We start from the raw sequence: 26903 nt of genomic DNA on the forward strand, positions 1-26903 counted from the left end.
CTTTCCATTCTTCAGCTCTGTTCCATTCTATTGGGGTGTCTTTCATTGCATTTTATTTTATTAATTTGTACTTATTTTTCTACCACATTTGTCCCTGATTCGTCTGATGTCCTCTCTGATACTTCTCAAGCACGCACGGTGTGATAAAACATCTTAATTGGAGCTTAATTTTGTCATCAGCTCCTGCCAGCATACAGCGAGCCACCTGGTGACAAACGAACGTACCACTACAGGTCCAATGGTAAAGCATTCTTAAATCCAAACCCTCATTATTGTAGAAGACTTCCTCGGGAACAGTCAGGATTTTCTTCTGAAGGGGCACAACAAGGTTTCCTGCAAAACATAAAGAGTTGCACCTTGTTTTCTTGACAGGGAATAATCCCAAAACCCCATATCATGTCTACAAGAAAGAAAAAAGCTCTTCACTTCTAACGACACTGACCTGGGCCTAAGGAAGCAGCTCCTCAAGACATCCATTTGGAGTGTGCTGCTGACGACAGTGAAATGTGGACTCTTGGTTCAGTGTGAAGGAAGAGAATTGATGCCTTCAAGATATAATGGGCCAGTAACATAGAAGTTAGGCCCCTTTAAACAACAAGCATCATCATCATCAGCAGCAGCAAGATCAATCAATCAATCAATACTGATCTGCATTTAGGGCAGTTGCCCAGGTGGCAGATTCCCTATCTGTTGCTTTCCTAGCCTTTTCCTAAATGATTTCAAAGAAATTGGAAATTTATTGAACATCTCCCTTGGTAAGTTATTCCAATCCCTAACTCCCCTTCCTATAAATGAATATTTGCCCCAGTTTGTCCTCTTGAATTCCAACTTTATCTTCATATTGTGATCTTTCCTACTTTTATAAACGCCATTCAAACTTATTCGTCTACTAATGTCATTCCACGCCATCTCTCCGCTGACAGCTTGGAACATACCACTTAATAATACAGATGTTGATTCCCATAGGGAATTTAAAATATTTGTGCCGAATGAGTAAATTTATAATACCAATTTAATGGTCCGTTATTGGACATTATAAATTTTCCAGCTAACTCATTCTTGGTTGCCTGCGTTTCGCCCTCGAGGGCTGGAAAATTTATAATGTCCAATAACGGACCATTAAATTGGTAAATTTACTCATTCGGGACAAATATTTTAAATTCCCTATGGGAATCAACATCTGTATTATCTGATGGCCAGGCAGGCATCAATTTTTGGAAATGAGACATAGCTCTCATAGTGCATTGGCACTGCTGGTGGCTTCAAGTAGCCTATGCAGTGGCCTCCACCGTATGCACTAGCCTTGCGTCTTGGGTGGTGTGCTAAGTCCCAACTGATGAGCCTAACTTAGCACACGAGGGCGAAACGCAGGCAACCAAGAATGAGTTAGCTGGAAAATTTATAATGTCCAATAACGGACCATTAAATTGGTACATACCACTTAGTCGAGCAGCTCTTCTTCTTTCTCTCAATTCTTCCCAACCCAAACATTGCAACATTTTTGTAACGCTACTCTTTTGTCGGAAATCACCCAGAACAAATCGAGCTGCTTTTCTTTGGATTTTTTCCAGTTCTTGAATCAGGTAATCCTGGTGAGGGTCCCATACACTGGAACCATACTCTAGTTGGGGTCTTACCAGAGACTTATATGCACTCTCCTTTACATCCTTACTACAACCCCTAAATACCCTCATAACCATGTGCAGAGATCTGTACCCTTTATTTACAATCATATTTATGTGATTACCCCAATGAAGGTCTTTCCTTATATTAACACCTAGATACTTACAATGATCCCCAAAAGGAACTTTCACCCCATCAACGCAGTAATTAAAACTGAGAGGACTTTTCCTATTTGTGAAACTCACAACCTGACTTTTAACCCCGTTTATCAACATACCATTGCCTGCTGTCCATCTCACAACATTTTCGAGGTCACGTTGCAGTTGCTCACAATCTTGTAACTTATTTATCACTCTATAGAGAATAACATCATCCGCAAAAAGCCTTACCTCCGATTCCACTCCTTTACTCATATCATTTATATATATATAAGAAAACATAAAGGTCCGATAATACTGCCTTGAGGAATTCCCCTCTTAATTATTACAGGGTCAGATAAAGCTTCACCTACTCTAATTCTTTGAGATCTATTTTCTAGAAATATAGCAACCCATTCAGTCACTCTTTTGTCTAGTCCAATTGCACTCATTTTTGCCAGTAGTCTCCCATGATCCACCCTATCAAATGCTTTAGACAGGTCAATCGCAATACAGTCCATTTGACCTCCAGAATCCAAGATATCTGCTATATCTTGCTGGAATCCTACCAGTTGAGCTTCAGTGGAATAACCTTTCCTAAAACCGAATTGCCTTCTATTGAACCAGTTATTAATTTCACAAACATGTCTAATATAATCAGAAAGAATGCCTTCCCAAAGCTTACATACAATGCATGTCAAACTTACTGGCCTGTAATTTTCAGCTTTATGTCTATCACCCTTTCCTTTTTACACAGGGGCTACTATAGCAACTCTCCATTCATCTGGTATAGCTCCTCCGACCAAACAATAATCAAATAAGTACTTCAGATATGGTACTATATCCCAACCCATTGTCTTTAGTATATCCCCAGAAATCTGATCAATTCCAGCCGCTTTTCTAGCTTTCAACTTTTGTATATTATTGTAAATGTCATTGGTATCATATGTAAATTTTATTACTTCTTTGGCCTTAGTCTCTTCCTCTATCTCGACATTATTATTGTAACCAACAATCTTTACATACTGTTGACTGAATACTTCTGCCTTTTGAAGATCCTCACATACACACTCCCCTTGTTCATTAATTATTCCTGGAATGTCCTTCTTGGAACCTGTTTCTGCCTTAAAATACCTATACATACCCTTCCATTTTTCACTAAAATTCGTATGACTGCCAATTATGCTTGCCATCATGTTATCCTTAGCTGCCTTCTTTGCTAGATTCAATTTTCTAGTAAGTTCCTTCAATTTCTCCTTACTTCCACAACCATTTCTAACTCTATTTCTTTCCAGTCTGCACCTCCTTCTTAGTCTCTTTATTTATCTATTATAATAAGGTGGGTCTTTACCATTCCTTACCACCCTTAATGGTACAAACCTGTTTTCACATTCCTCAACAATTTCTTTAAACCCATCCCAGAGTCTGTTTACATTTTTATTTACCGTTTTCCACCGATCATAGTTACTTTTTAGAAACTGCCTCATGCCTGCTTTATGAGCCATATGGTACTGCGTAACAGTCCTACTTTTGAGACCTTCCTTTCTATCACATTTATTTTTAACTACCACAAAAACAGCTTCATGATCACTAATACCATCTATTACTTCAGTTTCCCTATAGAGCTCATCTGGTTTTATCAGCACCACATCCAGTATATTTTTCCCTCTGGTTGGTTCCATCACTTTCTGAATCAGCTGTCCTTCCCATATCAACTTATTTGCCATTTGTTGGTCATGCTTCCTGTCGTTCGCATTTCCTTCCCAATTGACATCTGGCAAATTCAGATCTCCCGCTACAATCACATTTCTTTCCATGTCGTTTCCCACATAGCTGACTATCCTATCAAATAATTCCGAATCCACGTCAGTGCTACCCTTTCCCGATCTGTACACTCCAAATATATCAAGTTGCCTATTATCTTTAGAAATGAGCCTTACACCTAGAATTTCATGTGTCTCATCTTTAATTTTTTCGTAGCTTACAAATTCTTCTTTCACCAGAATGAACACTCCGCCTCCCACCCTTCCTATCCTATCTCTGCGATACACACTCCAGTGCCGTGAGAAAATTTCTGCATCCATTATATCATTTCTCAGCCATGATTCAACTCCTATTACAATATCTGGTAAATATATATCTATTAAATTACTTAATTCTATTCCTTTCCTTACAATACTTCTACAGTTCAACACTAACAATTTTATGTCATCCCTACTTGATTTCCAGTTCCCTGTTCCCTTATCACCGCTCCCTAGGCCATCCCGTTTCCCTGAATGTACCTCCCTATTACCCTTCCAAACAAATTTCCTAACTTATACGTACCACTGCGGTTTAATTGAAGGCCATCCGAGTGCAAATCCCTATCTCCTACCCACCCATTAGGATCTAGAAATTTCACTCCCAGTTTCCCACATACCCACTCCATTGTCTCATTTAAATCCCCAATCACCCTCCAGTCAGTATCCCTCCTACACAGTATTCCACTAATAACAATCTCCGCTTTCTTAAACTTCACCCGTGCTGCATTTACCAGATCCCACACATCTCCAACTATGTTGGTACTTACATCAGCTTGCCTTACGTTGTCGGTACCAACGTGAAACACTACCACCTTCTCCTTCCCCTCCTCCCTCTCTTCTACTTTCCTCAACATCTGCCTCAACATAATTCCTGGATAACACTCTACCCTGGTACCCTTTCCTCCACACACTTTCCCCACGTGTCTAACGATGGAATCCCCCATGACCAGTGCCTCAACCCTACCCACCTCATTTGATCCCCTCCCCTCCTGGTCAGCCCTATCTTTCCTGATAGCTGCAGAAGCTACTTCCTCCTCCCTTTTCTCCTTCCCATGACCCTGTTCCACCTGTCTTTTCCTATCCTCTACTCTAGATTTTCCTTTCCTACCTTTTCCTTTCCTCCTACTTCCACACATCTCAGCAACAGTTCCCTGTCCCTCATCTTCCCTCTGTTGTTCTACCTGGAGTGACTCGTACCGATTTTGCACAGACACCTGTCCTGAATTCTGATCCTGAATAGAGCCCTTAGCCTGCAATCTCCTTCCCCTTAGAACATTAGACCACCTGTCTTCTACAACTCCCCCTTTCCTTCCCCTCCCTCTTGTACACCTACTGTAACCTGTACATTGTTTGAGGGAGTCCTATCTTCCCTCCTGTCTTCTGTGAGAATCCTAATTATCTCCCTCAAACTTTGCAACTCCTCCCTCATACCCCTCAATGCCTCGCCACACCCACAGGAAGTACACTCGTGCTCCTTAGCCGTTCTTTTCGGGGGGAAAAATGAAATTAAAAATAAAATAACTTATTTGCAAAAAAAAAAAAAAAAATGAACGGAGGGATATATTGTCTGGGATAGTACACAACAATAAGGTAATTAATATACGACTACACTACAATACTACTTAGTCGTGCTCTATTTTTTTATATATCCTACAACCCCTGACAGGATAAAAACTGCTGTTAATTACTGAATATCAAAAGTAATAGCCTACACAAGAACTACACAATTCCAAACTGCAGTTAAGCCTATTCTAATTACAACAGTATTTTAGTAAGAGTTTCTACGGATACCCCTACTACACCAGTACTACACAAATATTTTACAATAATAGGATAATCACACTAAATTCTAATAGGATATTACTCGTATACTACTGTACAGTACACTACAGTAATTTTAAACTACTTTCAGACATATCCTAATTACGATACCGGTACCGTACCGTATGTCACTAAACTAAGCACAACAGAAATGAAATTTGCAAGAACTACTGTACTCAAAGATCACCAACGAAGCTAAATGCTTAGACAAATTGTTATTTGTATTACGGTCTAATAGATACACACGAAAAAATAACACACGAATATAGCAGGCAAGATACGGCACTATCTAAATGTACTGTATCTATACTACAATGTATCTACACTACACTACACTACACTGTGTTTGGTTAAATGCTTAAGTATCGAAAGGATTGCCGTACACGAAGAAAAACACGAATATTACTGGCAAGATACTACCGTATCTAGTATATTATACCTTTTCTTCACTACAATTCTACTGAAATGTGGTTATGTGATTATTACAGCTGGTGGATTACTATTATTTTCCCTACTCCACGGGACGGAGAATAAAAGTGTCCTTAATTAGGCCTACTGAAAAATACGAGGTTGTCTACAATAATTTCTCAAATATTTCTATCAAAACTACTACTACTACTACTACTACTACTACTACTACTACTCCAGGGACTTGAACTGCAATTACTGGGATATATGAACTTTATTATTATTATTAGCTAACCGCTCATAAATACTGAAAGATTGAGGGAGCGAAATATAAATTACGGATACTTTAACTACCTACTCAGAAGTACAGATGAATGGAATACAAGGTCAGATGTAATGCCACCATAGGATCCTCAAGATACAGTGGGTAGACAAGGTTACCAGTGAAGAGATTCACCATCTGCTTACAGTGGGACCTACTTGAGGGTGCCACTGATGTCTCCAATGCAAGGGGCAGACCTAGACTGTAGACTGGAGTACATCGACCAAATCATCAAGGATCTGAGCTGTTTCTCCTAAGTAGAGCTGAAGAGGCTGGCTGAGGACAGGCAGGAGTGGAGGAGAATAGTGACAACCACTGCAAACCAGTCTTAGGATTGACTAATAAAAAAGAAGAAGAAACACCACAATTTTATTGGAAGCCAAAAAAAGTTAATCAAACGCTCAAAGGTCTTTTGTTTAGCAACAACAACAGCAGCAGCAGTCACCTTGAGTCGCAGGATGTGGAGTTAGATTTGTCCGACCACATGTCTGCTGCATGTCACGCAATGTCTTCCTCATTACCTTGCTGGAAGTCTACTTCCAGCATGTTAAGCTGCCTGGCTAATGCTGCACTCTAGTGCTAACAAGTGCATTTAACACATGAATATTTTTGAACATTCAAACATCAGATATGTTACCAGTTTGACTCGATTGTTGTACTGCTGATTCTGTTAAGTGTCAAAAATCATCAAGAACAAGTAAATTTCATTTCTGTGGCCGTTGGTGAGCAGAAATCAGTGAAGCAACAGAAGTCTTTATTATGTAATATTATGTAAATTTTTGTCTTGTCATCATTTTAGGTAAACAAAAACTTTAAAAAACTGAAGAATTTGTGCAAAGCAAATTATTGTATGAAGCTTTCTTATTTAAAAATTATTACACATTTAGGCATATGTAGAAATGGACTATGAAGAAGATTTATGGTATTTACGTTTCCTGGTTTAAATTGTATTATTTTGTTAACTATGGAAAGGGATGGGGAAATTTTATTCATGACTTGTGAGGCAGGGTGTGCCACGTGTAAGTGGCCCTTCCTGTCGTTTTGTAATATCCGCGAAGATGCAAATTCTGCAGAAAGCATAATTCTAGAATATCATTGTCATTGGTCAAAAGTACAAGTGTTTTTATTGGCCAGTATATTAGGATTTTTAATAGGTGAATGTGGCAAACTGGAGTGTAGCTATTGGTCATTTGTAATCACTCTATTTCCTGTTTGTGGCTCCTCGCGTGTGCGAGTCACTTTGTCTGCGTCTTTGAATTTGGATCACTACAGCGGGCGGGCATGTTTAGCGCCCGTCCCGCAATGGGTCGTCAGCCGCCAAAGGTAAGCGCATTTTTGCCTTATGCTATTTAAATGCATTCATATGTTTGGGACTATTCCCACTTAATGTAAATTCAGTAATTATGTAGAAGTTCATCTCATGTGCTGGAATTTCCTCTAGTTTTCCACATTTTCCAAAATAGAGCATGTATATGACTTAGCGATTATGCTAGTCCGCAACGTGTTGTTTTCAGAGGCAAACCTTCTTTTCTAAATCTAGTTGTAATTGTAAGTAACTGTAACGCTTTCTTGAATTGTGTAATTAATTTTGTTTCGTTCGAGGTTGCCTCCTTTCATTCTGTAAATTCTGAATCTCTATGTCAAAGTTTGTTCATGACCGAAGAGCTTAATTGTTTCCCTTACACATCTTTTGTTTGTATCTCAAGTATGTTTATCCGCAGTTCATTTATTTGTTCATTTATAATTGTATGTTCATTTTCTTAATAATTATTTGTCTGTTGGGTGTACTATTGTAAGTCTTTTCTCCCCCATAACATTATACGTTTCCATAGACCTCGTAGGGTTCTAAGCACCTTCCACTATCCTTTCTTAGTTGTCATTTTTAGGCCTGTAAGTGTTCCCTGTATTTGGTTTAATTTTACACATCGAAAGATACTCGTCACATTTCCATGTTTTGATGTGAATTCACCGCCCCTGCGTTATTTACCATTTCCTTAGTCATATTATTAAGTATTATATTATTACTACTGGTTTTACCTTATTATTATTATCATTATTATTATTATGTTTATTATTATTATGCTAACCGCAATTGTCCCGGTACGGTTACAATTTCATCGTTGAGTTTTTATTAATCCAGTGTGTCTGTCAGCCTTAAATGTTGTAAATACATACAAATTAGAAGAAAAGACATAACAATTTTAAAACATACATACATGGTCTCATAGAGTAATAAGATTAGCATGGAATATTAGAAAGGTACCGGTATCTTCTAATTGGACAAAAGCAGTAAATTCACCTATCTATAAGCAAGGGAACAAGAAGGATTGCAACAACTATTAAGGTATTTCATTGATCAGTATACCAGGCAAGATGTTCACTGGGATTTTGGAAGTAAGGGTGCAAACAGTGGTTGAGAGGAAGTTGCATGAAAACCAGTGTGGTTTCATACTGCAGAGTAGTAGTCAGGATCAGACTTTCAGTATGTGCCAGGTAATTGAAAAATGCTACGAGAGGAATAGACAGTTAGGTATGTTTATGTTTCATAGATCCAGAGAAAGCATCTGACTGAGTACCGAGGTAAAAGATGTTTGCTAAAAGCATTTATGTTGACGATTGGAGGACAGTGAGAATTGATGGTAGAATGAGTTCTTGGTTCAAGGTGCATACAGGTGTTAGACCTATGCTCTTCATAGTTTGCATCAGTCACCTACTGAAAGATTGTAAGTGGCAGGGTGGGATTCTGTTAGATGAAAATATATTAAGCAGTTTGGCCTATGGCGACGAGCTGGTCTTAATGGCAGATTGTACCGATTGCCTGCAGTCTGATATCTTGCAACTTAAAAATAGGTGCAATGAGTATGATATGAAAATTAGCCTTTCCAATACTAAATTTATGTCAGTAGGTAAGAAATCTAAGAGGTTGGGAAAATAAAGCTGGAATAGGTAGATCATTAAGTAATTAGGATGTGTTTCCTCCCAGGATGGTAGTATAGTAAGTGAGATTGAGTCAAGGTGCAATAAAGCTAATTCAGTGGGCTCATCTCTGGTCTGTTTTCAGACTAGCTTTTCTTTACATGACTGAAACCTGGGTGGACTCAGGATATCTTATTTGTAAGTTAGAAGTAACAGACATGAAAGTAGCGAGAATGTAGCAAGAATGAATGCTGATACAAACAGGTGGGAACAATGACAGTAGGGCATTCAGAATGAGAAGATAAAGGGTAAGTTAGTAATGAACTCGGTGGATGATGCTTTACACATAAACCGGCTTCAGTGAGATGAATGGAGGAGGATAAGTTACGTAGGAGAGTAATGGACTATGTTATTGAGGGTAAGAGAAGTAGAGGGAGACCAAGATGACAATGATTAGACTCAATTTGTATTGATTTAAAGATAAATGGTATAGATTAATGAGGCCACAGAACTAGTTACAAACAGTGGATTGTGGTGAGGGATATTAAATTCACAGAGGTTTGCAGACTGGAAGCTGAAAAGGCATAACAGTCCGTATTGATGATGTATGTATGTATGTTTTGAAATTCAGTTTTTAATTATTTGGACATCATATCCATTTTTATGGTCAGTGTTCAAAATGTTGGCAGACCATGGTTCAAGCTGAAAAGAAAAAAAGTTAATAATAATTTAATGGAACATGGAAGCCATACATCTAAGATGCTACCTACATTTTAGATTTTAAATGCTATCATGTTGATTTATTCAAATAGGATAAAACAGAAGAGGAAAGGTATGTCCGTCTGTTGTTAGTTCATAGAAAACAGTTTATTTTTATAAATGCTGTAGCTATCATGGAAGAAAATTTTGGCAAGTGGAGTCTGGCCGAATGCATCTAATATATATAAACTTTATTGCACACAAGTTGTGCAGTATTAGGATACATTAATCAATACAGAGGTCTATGATTGATTTGAATAGCAGACTTACAAACAGTGAACTCAATGTTTACTTTTAAAACAGACATCTGAATCACAACAGATACCCAAAATATCTTGATATAATCTTAATAGGACTTCATCGTTTAAGGAGCATTTCTCTAAATTAGCTGCCAAACATTTTACTAGGACAAGTATGCGGTACCTCGTGGGGTTCCTCTGCAACTGTACTGCAATCCTGAGCATTAGGTCTTGTGTACTCCACTGCTGAGTACTGCTCTCTTGGTTTGGCTTAACAGTACCCATAGGCAGTTAAATGAGTCAATGTGCATAATTACAGTCACCATAAAATCAACCCCAATCCACTTTCTCCCTGTTCTAAGTCATATAGCTCCACCAGACCTATGATGGAGAAATGATTGGGAGGGAGTATAAGAAAACTTTGCATAATTAAGACCTTCCATTCCACTGAGATAGTGAAGATCTTCACACTAAATGGCTTTGTTCCACACATCCATCCCCTTAAAACAGGTGGACATGTAATGGCTGAAAATTTGTCTTTTTTTATTATGTTCATCATCATCATCATCATCATCATCATCATCTGGAGCAGTTTCCAACCCCAGGCTGGGTCTTCTTGGAACATAAGTCTCTCCATCTTTTTTTTTTGGTCCATCCACCAATTCTCTTCTCTCACTGTTGTCCATTTCCCTGCTCTTGCCTCGATGCTCTTCTTTAAACCTTTCAGCCGTCTGTCCCTGAGTCTTCCTCTAGGTCTTCTTCCCTTCAGCTCCATTTCTAACATCTTTCTTGGTATCCTCTCTTCTCCCATTCTTTTAGCATCTCCATACCACTGCAGCCTTGATTTTTTCTATCTTTTCCTGTAGGGGTACCACATTTCCCAAACTTTCTCATTTCTTACTCTGTCCGTTCTTGTTATACTTACTTGACACCTCTGAAACTTCATTTCCATTGCTTGTATTCTAATTTTATCCCTCTCCTTCATCACCCATGTTTCTGATCCATATGTTAAAATTGCCACAAAATAAGTCTTGTAAATAATTCCTTTACATCTCTGTGGTACATCCCTGTTCCATATCAGTCCTCCCACACTCTTAAAGAATCCATTTGCACACCTTTCTCTTTCATTGATTTCCATCCTGTTTCCTCTATTTTCTTCAATTACATCTCACAGGTATTAAAAGTTTTCAGCTCTCTTAAACATGTTGTGTTATGTTATGTTATGTTATGTTATGTTATGTTATGTTATGTTATGTTATGTTATGTTATGTTATGTTATGTTATGTTATGTTATGTTATGTTATGTTATGTTATGTTATGTTATGTTATGTTATGTCATTCATTTCCATATGTAAAACCTTGTTGTAATGTCATATGATAAATAAATACTGTAATATTTTTATAGCAGTGTAATAGGAGTGATCATTAGTATATGCTTCATCTGTGCAGATTCATGGCAGCTGGAAAACACATGGGCAAAGTACTGATCAAAATTAGAGATGAAGAAGATGACAAACTGGCTATTCCAACTCTTAAAATCATGAAGGCACGGCCACGATATTACTGCAATGAAAAACTGAGCTACATTATTGCAGGTGAGACAAGACTAAAAACTGTTCCAAGAAGCTGCTTTTCGTATGTAGTTCAGACTAGCTGTCTTACCAACCATTTATAGGTTATTTTTTGTATAACTGCAGCAGTAATATCGTCTCTTGGAGATGAGTGGGAGGAGACAAGATAAAGCACACCTCAGCTAACAACAATCTTCTTCCTGATATGTTTCTGCTTATACAGGTCATTCAAGCTAACAACAATACTCATTGTAATGTTATTGTTGATAAGTTTTAGGGGCTCAGGACATTCAAGCCCATCACATTTAGTTTCCCTCCAACTTGGCAATACTGGAGCATTCAAGGCCGAGGTCGAGGCTTCAAAATCCCAGCCCTCTTTTATGATTCCCCTTTCCCTCAATCTTCAAGTGGTAATTTCTTCACCTCCTTCTCATTTCGATAGTTACCTTCATTATCTTCCTGATCATTAGGGCCTGTTGACCAAGTTCGGCAGTAGTGTCAGTGCTATCCTCACTAGGTCTGTACACAGTTAAATTAATAAACTCCATTGTTTGTCCGTAATGAACCAAGATTACAACTTTTATTATAAATTGGGTCCACCTTATTCAGTACATAAAAATTGTTGCTTAGATGTAATTACAACATATATTTTTCTCAGAACTAGTTTTGACGCCCCTGTGCATCATCATCATCTGATAAAAGTTTGAGGAAAAATCGACAATCATATAAGTTTAGCTACTTCAAATTGAACACAATTTAAAACCATATTAACAACATGAAACTGTGTTCAAATTATACTATATTTTCTACAAGTCCAAGACTTGCAAGTCTTAAGCCATAAACTGATAAAAACATATGCAAACCGGTTTGCTCACTTATGAAATAACATGGATTTAAAAAAAAACAATAACTTAAAAATAAAATAGTCTTGAAGTACTTTGTGCTTAATTGATCGTGCTTCTTAAAACTTGATGTAAAATTGTAGCAGAAATGATTCAATAAAAACTACAGTGTACCTTTAATGGAGCAATCCTAGTGAGGTGGAAATGAGCCATAAGTCCTTTGAGATGTTATTAAGGACAACGTTCCCAGTTCAATGTGGACCTGTAATAATAGAATGTAATAAACTATCACTTCACTGAAGAGGCAAGATATAAAATTATGTCTTATAACGTAATCATTTTTATGTGACTCACCTCAAAAGATCGCCGTCCATGCAAAGCGCAATGAAGCACAGCAAGCAGTGTTGTGATACTAATAAAGTGCCCAAGGTTGGACGGGACTGAAGAGGGGAAGTAGGGGAAAGTGGGAGGAGCAACTGAGGAACGGCAATTTGTTGGAGCTTTGGAGGGTGTGGTCGTAAGAAGCAACTAGCAAAGCTATTACGCATGATACGAAACACAGACCTATTTGCCGGGATATGTACGTTTTTAAAAAACGCAATAAGGAAATCAAATAGAATATTTGATTTTTCAAAAATCTCATTTAAATTAAGGTTTGGATTAAAATACTGTGCTAGGTGTATATAGCAACCCTCCATAACATCCAGCAAACTTCCTTTTCCTAAGTTCTCCAAGACCTCAATGTCCTGTTCTATAGATGTGAATTTATGCTTTAGATCGTGTATGTGCTGGCCTACCGCGGTAAACCTATTATATTTTATGACATTAGTATGTTATGTATATCTAATTTTAAAGTTTCGTTGGTTACAAGGATAATGTCCAGATAGAGGAGGTGACTAATACTAAAGAAGTATTAAAATGTACCTATGACAATAATTATTACAACATATTAGAATCATTCCGTATTGACGGTTTTCACTTTACAATGGCGAAAAATGAAAGTATCCTCCTATTCAATACATCATATATTCCGTCATTAGACGGAGTAAACAAGTTCAGACATGTTTCGGCTCGTTTGAGCCATCTTCAGTGAAAAAATTAGGGGGGTTGGAATAACTTACATAATATGAGTTGAAAAAATGCTAAAAAACATAATGAAAGCGCAAATGAAAAAACAAACAAAAGAGAGCCTAGACGGAAACAAAATAGCACAAATATACAATATTTACATCAATATGCAGAGCAAAAAACAACTTATTGCAACAAAATTCAGTGAAACAGGAGTTAATTTGAAATAATAATTGATACTAAAAAACTGCGTTAACCTAAGAAACAAGGGAATGAGAAAACAAATGATGCAGATGGAAATGAATAATGGTAGCACATGGTGAGGTTGTGGACCTCATAGTTTACAAATTATTAGTTTATAAAAACGACAAAACAGTTTGAAATCGCTGTCAGAATCCTAGTGGAAACCCATCACATCAAAATGGTCAGGAGGAGAGCGGGAGCAAACAATTTTGAGAGAAACCAAGCCTGAATTAACCTGCAGGCGAAAAGCCTGTGATAAGGAGAAAAAACACCTTAAATTTAAGGCTTCAGAAATAGCAGCATTCTTAATATCTTCTCAATCTAGCGGTCCCTTTCTTCATTATTGTTTCATAATGTTGGCTGGTGTTTTGCCTTATTGTAGAGGGGTCGGAAGGGCCGCATATAAAAAATATGAGAAGCTGTGTTAGGTAGAAGACAGATGCATAGTAAATTGTAGTAATCTAGTGGAAACCGTCAATGAAGTTCTAATCTAACTTGTTTACTCCGTCTAATGACGGAATATATGATGTATTGAATAGGAGGATACTTTCATTTTTCGCCATTGTAAAGTATGACAATAATGACATTTACAGGACGAAACTTTAAAATTAGATATACAGAACATACTAATGCCATAAAATATAATAGGTTTTCCACGGTAGGCCAGCACATACGCGATCTAAAGCATAAATTCACATCTATAGAACAGGACATTGAGGTCTTGGAGAGCTTGGGAAAAGGAAGTTTGCTGGATGTTACGGAGGGTTGCTATATACACCTAGAACAGATTAGAACTTCATTGACGGTTTCCACTAGATTACTACAATTTACTATGCATCTGTCTTCTACCTAACACAGCTCCTCATATTTTTTATATGCGGCCCTTCCGACCCCTCTACAATAAGGCAAAACACCAGCCAACATTATGAAACAATAATGAAGAAAGGGACCGCTAGATTGAGAAGATATTAAGAATGCTGCTATTTCTGAAGCCTTAAATTTAAGGTGTTTTTTCTCCTTATCACAGGCTTTTCGCCTGCAGGTTAATTCAGGCTTGGTTTCTCTCAAAATTGTTTGCTCCCGCTCTCCTCCTGACCATTTTGATGTGATGGGTTTCCACTAGGATTTTGACAGCGATTTCAAACTGTTTTGTCGTTTTTATAAACTAATAATTTGTAAACTATGAGATCCACAACCTCACCATGTGCTACCATTATTCATTTCCATCTGCATCATTTGTTTTCTCATTCCCTTGTTTCTTAGGTTAACGCAGTTTTTTAGTATCAATTATTATTTCAAATTAACTCCTGTTTCACTGAATTTTGTTGCAATAAGTTGTTTTTTGCTCTGCATATTGATGTAAATATTGTATATTTGTGCTATTTTGTTTCCGTCTAGGCTCTCTTTTGTTTGTTTTTTCATTTGCGCTTTCATTATGTTTTTTAGCATTTTTTCAACTCATATTATGTAAGTTATTCCAACCCCCCTAATTTTTTCACTGAAGATGGCTCAAACGAGCCGAAACATGTGTGAACTTGTTTACTCCGTCTAATGACAGAATATATGATGTATTGAATAGGAGGATACTTTCATTTTTCGCCATTGTAAAGTATGACAATAATGACATTTACAGGACGAAACTTTAAAATTAGATATACAGAACATACTAATGCCATAAAATATAATAGGTTTTCCACGGTAGGCCAGCACATACGCGATCTAAAGCATAAATTCACATCTATAGAACAGGACATTGAGGTCTTGGAGAGCTTGGGAAAAGGAAGTTTGCTGGATGTTACGGAGGGTTGCTATATACACCTAGAACAGTATTTTAATCTGAACCTTAATTTAAATGAGATTTCCAAAAAATCAAATATTCTATTTGATTTCCTTATTGCGTTTTTTAAAAACATACATATCCTGGCAAATAGGTCTGTGTTTCATATTATGCGTAATAGCTTTGTTAGTTGCTTCTTACGACCACGCCCTCCAAAGCTCCAACAAATTGCCGTTCCTCAGTTGCTCCTCCCACTTTCCCCTACTTCCCCTCTTCAGTCCCGTCCAACCTTGGGCACTTGATTAGTATCACAACACTGCTTGCTGTGCTTCATTGCGCTTCGCATGGATGGCAATCTTTTGAGGTGAGTCACGTAAGAACGATTACATTATAAGACGGAATTTTATATCTTGCCTCTTCAGTGATGTGATGGTTTATTACATTCTATTATTACAGGTCCGCATTGAAATGGGAACGTTGTCCTTAATAACATCTCAAAGGACTTATGGCTCATTTCCACCTCACTAGGATTGCTCCATTAAAGGGACACACTAGTTTTTATTGAATCATTTCTACTACGATTTTACGTCAAGTTTTAAGAAGCACGATCAATTAAGCACAAAGTACTTTAAGACTATTTTATTTTTAAGTTGTTGTTTTTTTAAATCCATGTTATTTCATAAGTGAGCAAACCGGTTTGCATATGTTTTTATCAGTTTATGGCTTAAGACTCGCAAGTCTAGGACTTGTAGAAAATATAGTATAATTTGAACACAGTTTCATGTTGTTAATATGGTTTTAAATTGTGATCAATTTGAAGTAGATAAACTTATATGATTGTCAGTTTTTCCACAAATTTATATCAGCTGATGTTGACACAGAGGGGCTTCGAAACTAGTTCTGATTGAAATATATATTGTAATTACATCTAAGCAACAATGTTTATGTATTGAATAAGGTGGACCCAAATTATAATAAAAGTTGTAGGTCTGTATACCCCAAAGGTGTCAATTATCTTGCTAGAATTTGGCTTAATCGCCTGCAGATTATTTCCGAGAGGATCCTACCTGAGCTGCAGTGCGGTTTTCGAACATCCAGAGGCACAGCAGATATGATCTTCTGTGCAAGGAAAATCCAGGGAAAATGCAGAGAGCAACTGACTCCTTTATACCTAGTGTTCAATGACCTAGAAAAGGCTTTTGACTCAGTCTCGAGACCAGTTATGTGGACAGTACTGAAACACTTTGGCTGTACACAGCATTTTGTAGATCTGGTCAAGGTTCTTCATGATAACACGTCTGGGCAAATCACTCATCAAAATATTATCTCTGATCCATTTCCCATCACTCATGGATTGAAACAGGGAAATATGCTTGCTCCAACACTCTTCACTCTTCATCTGGCTGCCATGCTATATGGAACATCTACAGACACCCAAGGTGTAAAGGTCAGATATCGCTTCGATGGGGGACTGTTCAGTCTGGCTAGACTGCGCTCCCAAAAGCTTACTAAGATTTCCTCTGTTATGGAATTGCAATATGCAGATGATGCTGCTGCATCTGCTCTTACGAGCTACAACAGTCTGTCAGTTGTTTCAAGAGTGCTTGCAATCATTTTGGTCTCTCCATTAATGTTCGGAAAACCAAAGTTCTCACACAGCCTGCACCTGGGTCGAACCTCGCAGCTTTCAATATCTCCATTGCGGATACTCCACTGGAGCAGGTCGACCACTTTTTTATTATCTAGGAAGTATCCTCTCAAAAAGTGCTAACTGCTCACAAGATGTGGATAGGAGAATTGGTGCTGCCCGCTCAGCATTTGCACATTTATCCCGTCATGTCTTCATGAATAAGGAAGGACCTTACAATGCATACCAAGATCATGGTTTACCATGCTGTTGTCATATCAACACTGCTATATGGTTGTGAAACTTGGACCCTCTACTGTCAGGATATCAAAAAGCTAGAGCCTTTCCATCTGCAAAAATGTAGATCCATCTTGAACATCAAATGGGAGGACTGTGTCACCAACCTTGCAGTTCATGAGAAAGTGCATGCAATAAGCATTGAGGCTACCATCATAGGCCATCGTCTCAGATTGATAGGGCACGTCCGTCGCATGAGTGAAACCAGGCTTCCTCATCAACTCCTGTATGGTGAACTCTGCTTTGGCACAAGACTTTATGGAGCCCCTTTGAGGCGTTTCAAGGATCGGCTAATGCGTACTATGAAAAGACCTGAAATTATCACTCAAGCCTGGGATATGCGTGCTGAGAATAGTACACTTTGGCACCACACTGTTTCTACATCAGTTACTGTGTTTGAAGAGGAACAACGATGCCACGAAGAGGATAAATGACAAGCACGGAAGCTCCGTCGAGCTCAGCCCCGTCCTCCCCTAGCCATTCTATGTAATTTACATGGATGTTGGAATGAAAGTTTGGAAAGAAATAGAGTTAGAAATGGCTGTCAAAGTAAGGAGAAATTGAAGGAACTTACTAGGAAATTGAATCTAGTGAAGAGGTCAGCTAAGGATAACATGATGGCAAGCATAATTGGTGGTCATACAAATTTTAGTGAAAAATGGAAGAGTATGTGTAGGTACTTTAAGGCAGAAACAGGTTTCAAGAAGGACATTCCAGGAATCATTAATGAACAAGGGGAGTGTGTATGCAATCTTCAAAAGGCAGAAGTATTCAATCAGCAGTATGTAAAGATTGTTGGTTACAAGGATAATGTCCAGATAGAGGAGGTGACTAATACTAAAGAAGTATTAAAATTTACGTATAATAATAATAATAATAATAATAATAATAATAATAATAATAATAATAATAATAATAATAAATAATAATAAATAATAAATAATAATAAATTTACGTATGAAAGCAATAATATTTACAGTAAGATACAAAAGTTGAAAACTAAAAAAGCAGCTGGAATTGATAAGGTTTGCATGAAGAAGCTATATCAAATTAATGGAGAGTGTATAAAGGAAAGGGTGATAGACATAAAGCTGAAAATTACAGGCCAGTCAGTTTGACATGCATTGCATGTAAGCTTTAGAACGCATTCTTTCTGATTATATTACACGTTTGCAAAATTAATAACTGGTTTGATAGAAGGCAGTTTGGGTTTAGGAAAGGTTATTCCACTAAAGCACAACTTGTAGGATTCCAGCACAATATAGTAGCTATCCTGGATTCAGGAGGTCAAATGAACTGTATCATGATTGACCTATCTAAGGCATTTGATAGGGTAGATCACGGGAGACTACTGGCAAAAATGAGCATAATTAGACTTGACAAAAGAGTGACTGAATGGGTGGCTATGTTTCTAGAAAATAGAACTCAGAGAATTAGAGTAGATGAAGCTTTATCTGTCCCTGTAATAATTAAGGGGGGAATTCCTCAAGGCAGTATTATTGGGCCGTTATATTTTCTTATACTGTATATATCAATGATATCATAACAGCAATAGAGGAACCAGATGGTAACATAGTCAGGGAAGAGACAGAAATAAGGAAGATCATGAAATCCTATTTTGATAATTTATACAACTGCACTGGGAAAGACTCCAATGAAGTAACCATGCAGGTCAGTTTAAGCTGCAATGATGAGCCTGACCAAGAGAGCCCGCCAACATGGAAGGAAGTAGAGACTGCCCTTAATAGTATGCCCAAAGAAAGATCAACAGAATTTGATGAAGTCAGTGCAGATATGATCAAAGCAACTGGTGCAATAGGAATACAGTGGCTTCATAGAGTAATTAATGCAATATGGAAGGATAGGAAAGTCCCAGATGATTGGAAAAAGGGAATAATAATACCTCTCTTCCAAAAATGAAGCCGGAAGAAATGTAGCAATTATGGAGGGATCACTTTATTGTCTCATGGTTTGGAAATATTTGAGAAAATACTTGAAAAAAGGCTAAGGAAAATAATAGAACCACAACTACAGGAAGAACAATATGGATTCAGAGAACACCGATCAACTACCAATCTCATATTTGCACTTAGAATACTGTTAGAAAAGCATTGGGAGAAGGGCAAAGACTTAACACTAGTGTTTTTGGATCTCGAAAAAGCATTTGATAGTGTTCCAAGGAAGACTATATGGGAATGCTTAAGAAAGAAAAATGTACCCAAAGGTCTTATCCAGAAAGTTAAAATGCTTTACGAAGACTGCTGCAGTTGCGTACAGATAGGAAACGGTAATTCTGATTAGTTCCAAATCACTAAAGGAATGCAAGAAGGCAGTACCCTTTCACCCTTACTTTTTATCACTGTCATGGATGAAGTCATGAAAGAAATTAAGCAGAAGAACAATATGGACATCAATGCATTTGCATTTGCAGATGATGTAGTAATTTGGGGAAATACAGAGAAGGAAGTCCAAGAGAGGCTGAACACCTGGAATGAACATTTGAAAGCACACGGATTAACAATAAATAAATCGAAAACTGTTACTATGCCTGTCAACAGGCAGAAGAAGAAAGGAAAAATAATGCTGGAAGGTACACAGCAGGAAACAGTAGACCAATATAAATATCTTGGGTGCATCATTTCAAGTGATAACAGAATACAGCATGAGATTAACAACCGCATTAAAAAATCAGCTCAGTTTTACCATCAAGTTTGGAACCTCCTCTGGAACGAACAAGTTCCCTTAAGATCAAAGCAGATTCTATTCCAATCATACTTCACCCCCGTACTAACATATGGCCTAGAAACCTGCACAACAACCCAACAAGTGGATAGCAAACTACAAGCCGCAGAAATGAAGTTCCTACGTACTATGGTACAGAAGACAAAAAGGGACAGGGTAAGGAATGAAAGAATAAGGGATAAGCTGGTGTGTACCCATCCCTGAATGAAAAAGTGACAGGGGCCCGTTTGAAATAGTTTGGCCATGTCAAACGATTGGACGATGGAAGGACAGCAAAACAATGGCTACACACAGTCGTGGCCGGAAAACGACCGGTAGGAAGACCTAGGAAGAGATGGCTGGACCAAGTGAAAGAGGACATACGAACAAGAGGAGTCAGCTGGGATGTCGTCTTGAGAGAAGACTGGTACATGGACAGACAGAAGTGGAGAGTGCTCGTAAACACACCCGGGCAACTGGAGTGGAAAACTGATGATGATGATGATGATGATGATGATGATATCAATGATATGTGTAAAGAAGTGGAATCAGTGATAAGGCTGTTTGCAGATGATGTTATTCTGTACAGAGTGATAAATACGTTAAAAGATTGTGAGCAACCGCAAAATGACCTTGATAATGTTGTGAGATGGACAGTAGACAATGATATGATGGTAAAGGGGTTAAAAGTTAGGTTGTTAGTTTCACAAATAGGAAAAGTCCTCTCAGTTTTAATTACTGCGTTGATGGGGTGAAAGTTCCTTTTGGGGATCATTGTAAGTACCTAGGTGTTAATATAAGGAAAGACCTTCATTGGGGTAATCACATAAATATGATTGTAAATAAAGGGTACAGATCTCTGCACATGGTTATGAGGGTATTTAGGGGTTGTAGTAAGGATGTAAAGGAGAGGGCATATAAGTCTCTGGTAAGACCTCAACTAGAGTATGGTTCCAGTGTATGGGACCCTCACCAGGATTGCTTGATTCAAGAACTGGAAAAAATCCAAAGAAGAGCAGCTCGATTTGTTCTGGGTGATTTCCGACAAAAGAGTGGTGGTAAAAAAATGTTGCAAGTTTGGGCTGGGAAGACTTGGGAGAAAGGAGATGAGCTGCTTGATTAAGTGGTATGTACAAGAATAACAAGGTATTTTTATTGGTCCACCTATTCAATACTATCCACTGTTACGTGGTTACATTTATAAACAGCTATAGAGCTTTATGGTACATGTTTTGCCCCTTCTGGAGGGCATCTTAAGCCTTTAGTCAATCTTAAAATGTTAAACTTAAATATTAAATAAAAATAATAAGCAAGAAACTGGATATTTAACATTGTAAAGCTAAAACTAGTATACAAAATCGTTAAAATATGGACAACACTAAATTAAAACTGTGATAACATAATAGAATAACAACTATCTCAATGTTAGTCTAAAACCATGTGTCTGAAACTAAAACTAGATCTTCATCTTTGTAGAAAGTGTGGAACTTGTATATTCTCGAATATGTAATTCCAAGATAGTCACAAAAGATCTTGCCCAAAGTTGAAGTTCATGTGTTAAAACTGAAAAAATAGTTGCATTTGTACAAGAATATAAATTTTGAGTGAGTTGTGAAATACGTAGTTGGTGCATCATAAATAATATATAATATAGATAATATAATAAAATATTATTTATTTACATATTTTATGCCCACATTGGAGCACTGAAATCAATACATTTGAGTTAATTTCTTCTTTTTCTTCTCCCAGAACTTTCTCATCCTCTCCGACCTGGAAGCCCTTTGTGTGTCTGATATAGTATATTGTTTCTGTTCAACTGTTTTTAGTTTGAGACTTATGCTTTTGTTCTTCAAAATCCTCTTCTCTTTTCTGTCTTTGATTTGTTGCCGAGTTGTACCCAATTCTTCCAAATCATCCTGAACTTCTTTGAACCAATTATTATTGATTTTATTCTTCAAAAAGTAATCGAATAGTTGTTTCAATATCCTGGTGTCTGGTAATCTTGATAATATAATATAATATAATATAATATAATATAATATAATATAATATAATACAAAGTTTGTGAATAGAGACAGGTATAAAAATACGACATTGGCTGGAATTACTGCTGAGAATATCATAAAGGCAAACTGTAGATGACAATACAGTCACATTGGATGTAAGGCCGTTTGTACAGAATATTAGAGAATACATAGATATAACACTCGAAGTAGGGCCAACAGACAAGCTAACACTGCTGTAATGGGAGGACGTGTATAACATCTAGTTTTACATGTACTGTAAGTACCAGTTCTAGTTAAGCCAAATAGGGGATCTTTTAGCTCTTCCAGGGGTTTTTAAAAATTCTTTCCTTTTCGTTTCATTCCAGAGAAATAATGTTCCATTCAACTATCAAGTATTCTCTACAAAGGGCCTTACATCCATTGTTACTATATTGTCATACAGTTTACCTTTATGATATTCTCAGCAGTAATTCCAGTCAATGTCTTATTTTTATAACTGTCTCTATTCACAAACTTTGCATACTCACCCATATATTATTTACGACGCACCAACTACATGTTTCACAACCCACTCAAAATTTATATTCTTGTACAAATGCAACCTTTTTTTTTTCAGTTTTAACACATGAACTTTAACTTTGGGCAAGATCTTTTGTGACTATCTTGGAATTACATATTCGAGAATATACAAGTTCCACACTTTCTAGAAAGATGAAGATACTAGTTTTAGTTTCAGACGCATGGTTTTAGACTGACGTTGAGATAGTTGTTATTTTATTATGTTATCACATTTTTAATTTAGTGTTGTCCATATTTTAATGATTTTGTATACTAGTTTTAGCTTTACTATGTTATATATCCAGATTCTTGTTTCATACTTTTATTTAATATTTAAGTTTAACATTTTAACCCATTGCATCCTATTTGAAAACCATAGCAGTTCACTGAGAAATTACATTTAAATCCTCCAGGCTGAGTGGCTCAGACGGTTGAGGCGCTGGCCTTCTGACCACAACGTGGCAGGTTCGATCCTAGCTCAGTCTTGTGGCATTTGAAGGTGCTTAAATACGTTAGACTCGTGTCGGTAGATTTACTGGCACATAAAAGAACTCCCGCGGGACTAATTTCTGGCACCTCGGCATCTCAGAAGACCGAAAAAGTAGTTAGTGGGACGTAAAGCAAATAACATTATTATTAACATTTAAATCCCACACAACGGCAGTCGTTTGCACAGTATTATTTAAGAAATCATACAAAACCAACCAGTAAAGATTCCTTTCAGAAAATTTGCATGCATAATAACGAAGGAATAAGCTTACCTATGCCGCTTTTCTAATACGTCTGCTGAGTGTGGTACACCTCAAAACATTCTTCTAATTGAAGTGCTACACCACACATTTTGCTCTGCCAGCAACTTTCATTTCTCTTACCTCAGCTGTAGTACACAACACACCTTTTCATGGCTTTTGTTTTCTTCTCTGTTGGGGGATTATGGATGGGAAAGTGGGCCCATGATTTAGCTTGTAATCTGGTAGGGGTGGTTCTCACTGAAGGTCGACTTCGAACAGAGTACTCCAGCAACTGAACAGTTTCAAGTAGCTGCTTTGCAATGCTAGATCTGAAGTCTGTGTAGCTTGTCTTTTTGTTAGCAGTGATATTGTGATACACAGTGAAGGAATTGAAAATGCATATATCTAGGAGGTTAAAGAATATTTTTCTACATCCTTTTACTGTGCATCGCATGACAGGGAACAGAGATGTCACCTGATCCTGAAGGTCAACTCCACCCATTCCCTTCCAGTGTTCAAGGCCTCACTTGGGATTTATCACTTCCTTCCTAGGAGTTTGTCCTCTCTTTTGTCTGAGTTTGCCTGTCCCCGTCATGTCAGCTGATTTGTGTTTAGTGGTGAGAAAGCAAACATCCTTGTTATCTTTCCACTTCACACATAATATACTGTTGGCAGCCCATGTCTCATACTCTCCACATTTGAGTTTAGTTTTACTGATATTGTGAGGCATGTCTTTTTGTTTCTGTTGAACAGTTCCAATTATATTTGTCTTCTTGTCATCCAGCCTTTTGAATAAATCTGGGGAGGAATACCAGTTATCTAAAAGCAAAGTTTGCCCTCGGCCTAACAATGGTTCACACATATTGAGCACGTTTGTACTTGCCGGCAGACTTGGATCTGTTACATCATTACCTATATAAACTTTGAAGGTTAGACAGTAGCCAGAACTAGATTCACAAATTTTGTAAATTTTTATTTCAAACCTTGAACATTTAGACCTATTGCACTGGACATATGAAAGAAGGCCTCTGAACTTCATTAGACTTTCATCTAGAGCAATGTCTTGTGAAGGTAAATATAATTCAGAAAATTTGGAACAGAAATATTGTATTATAGGTCTAATCTTTCTGAGTTTGTCACTACAGTACTATCGATTCGTTCATCATCAACAAAATGTAAAAATTGTGAAATTATAATGAATCTTCTCTTGCTCATGGTTTCATGAAAAATGGGAGTGTCTATAGACCTGTTTTTACTCCAGTATAACTGAATGAATGCCATCTGTGGTAAAGGTTGTAGTGAAGTTGTGCTGCATAATATATCGAACTAAATGCAAGAAGTATGCTTCTGTTGTGATTTCTGTTGGATGTTTATGGCTTATTTTGATGTGCTGACCTAGTGTTGGTGTTATTTAGTAGTTTTACGATCTCTATTTGCTGTTATTAGGGTTATATTTGTGAAAGTTTTACGCCCTAAGTGACAGCCATATTGGATTTCCCACAATCATTCCATAGATAACACTAGATAGAACGGCAATTTATTAAATCTATCTATAGTCTCTTGCCCTAAGTGTCAGCCATCATGTCCGATTCAGCATAATTGCCATAGAAACCACGATTCACATAGGAACTTCACACTACATATCCGGTGTTACCTAGACCACAGAATCTGTTATGATATATGGAGTAGACCGTACAGCTAGTGTCTCAACGCCGAATGTTGGGCGGCGGGAAATAACCCGACCTTTAGGGAGGGATATGGCCCTCAGTGGAGGAAATGCCACTGGAATCCATAATGACGGAGGGCAGCAGCTTCGCCATTAGTGCACGTTGGCGTCAGCCAAGGTACCGGCTGATACGGTGATGTGACACACATTTGGGAGCGTAACCATAGTGGTGTAAGCGGTCTCAAAACTGCGCGAGGAAGGCAACGGGAAACCACCTCGTATTTAATCCCCAGGAAAATCTTTAGCATGACTGGAAAACATGAAACCAAGGCCCCCAGTCCCCGGCAGCCCTTCAGTGGGCAGGGGGTGCTAAGAATCTCCGGGCCAGTCATGAGAAGGATAGCAACGTGGAATGTTCGCAGCTTGTTTCAAAGTGGAAAGACTCATAACGCCATCAGAGAGATGGAGAGACTCAAGATCGACGTTCTTGGCATTAGCGAAATGCGTTGGCCTCATTCAGGAAAGTGTGTGGTCAGTGGTTATCAAGTATACTATTCTGGTAATGACGATCCTTGCCATCTTAATGGCGTGGGTTTCATTGTACATCGAGATATCAGTAAGTCTGTGAAAAATTTTATTCCAGTATCAGATAGGGTATGTTTAATACAGCTTAATGCACGACCAATTTTAGTGAATATCATCCAAGTATATGCTCCAACATGTGATGCGTCAGACGTTGATGTCGAAGATTTTTACACGAAAATCGAAGCAGCCCTGTCATATACCAAACCATCTGAGATAAACATTGTGATGGGCGATTTCAATGCTAAAGTCGGCCATGGTCGACGGGCTGATGTAGTCGGTGACTACGGATTAGGAACAAGCAATACTCGAGGTGATCGACTGGTCCAGATGTGCCAAGAGCAGAGCCTTATTATAGCAAACACGTATTTTCAGCTACCTCCACGTCGCCTCTATACGTGGACCTCTAATGCTGACAACAGTATTAGGAACCAGATTGATTACATCACAATTAACAAGCGGTTCAGAAATTCCATCAAATGTGTGAAAACATATCCAGGTGCTGATATCAACTCAGACCATAGCCTACTGTTTGCTTCCATGAATCTCAGGCTGAAGAAATGTCATTTAAAGGAGAGTTTTAGTCGGATTGAGATTCAGAAGCTTCAAGATCAAGCACTGAAGGATGAAGTTCAGTCAGCTCTACGTGTAAAACTTGCGGAAGTTCAAAACAGCGTTAATATAAATGATGTTGAAGGCACTTGGAATCACATCAAATGTGCAATTAACGACGTAAGTCAAGTAAAATTAATGAATGCTGGAAGAAGGAAAAACAAGCCATGGATGACAGAAGAAATCCTGAAACTGATGGACCAGAGAAGGTCTTTTAAAAACAAAGATCCTGTAAAGTACAAAAGTTTGCAGAATTTAATACGACAAAGAATAAGGAACGCAAAAGAACAACAACTCTCTGAGGAATGCAACGAAATAGAATTAATGAATTCCAAACATGATTTTTTTAACATGTACAAGAAAGTGAAACAAGTAACTGGTGCATATAACAGGAAAGGTAGTGGAGTCCTCCTTAATAAGAATGGTGACATCTTAGCGAGCACAGAAGAGAAACTTAAGGAATGGATGGAATATGTACAAAATCTCTTCTTGGATCGCAGAAATGTGGATCATGGTGTTTGGGCAGACGATGGTGTGGAAATCACACGTGCAGAAGTAGAATATGCCATAAG

At 37.7% G+C, this 26903-nt stretch overlaps 1 protein-coding gene across 4 annotated transcripts in view; it reads left to right on the forward strand.

Annotated features, from left to right (window-relative positions):
- Positions 1-26903, forward strand: part of LOC136883507 (fatty acid synthase) — an 830097-nt gene that overhangs the window by 692038 nt on the left and 111156 nt on the right. For all 4 annotated transcript variants that reach the window (XM_068229677.1, XM_068229680.1, XM_068229678.1 and 1 more), the window contains one exon: positions 11477-11622. In XM_068229677.1, the coding sequence (XP_068085778.1) occupies positions 11477-11622 (146 nt within the window). The remainder of the gene's footprint in view (positions 1-11476; positions 11623-26903) is intronic.

The sequence above is a fragment of the Anabrus simplex genome, chromosome 11 (assembly GCF_040414725.1).
Source record: "Anabrus simplex isolate iqAnaSimp1 chromosome 11, ASM4041472v1, whole genome shotgun sequence".
Classification (NCBI taxonomy): domain Eukaryota; kingdom Metazoa; phylum Arthropoda; class Insecta; order Orthoptera; family Tettigoniidae; genus Anabrus; species Anabrus simplex.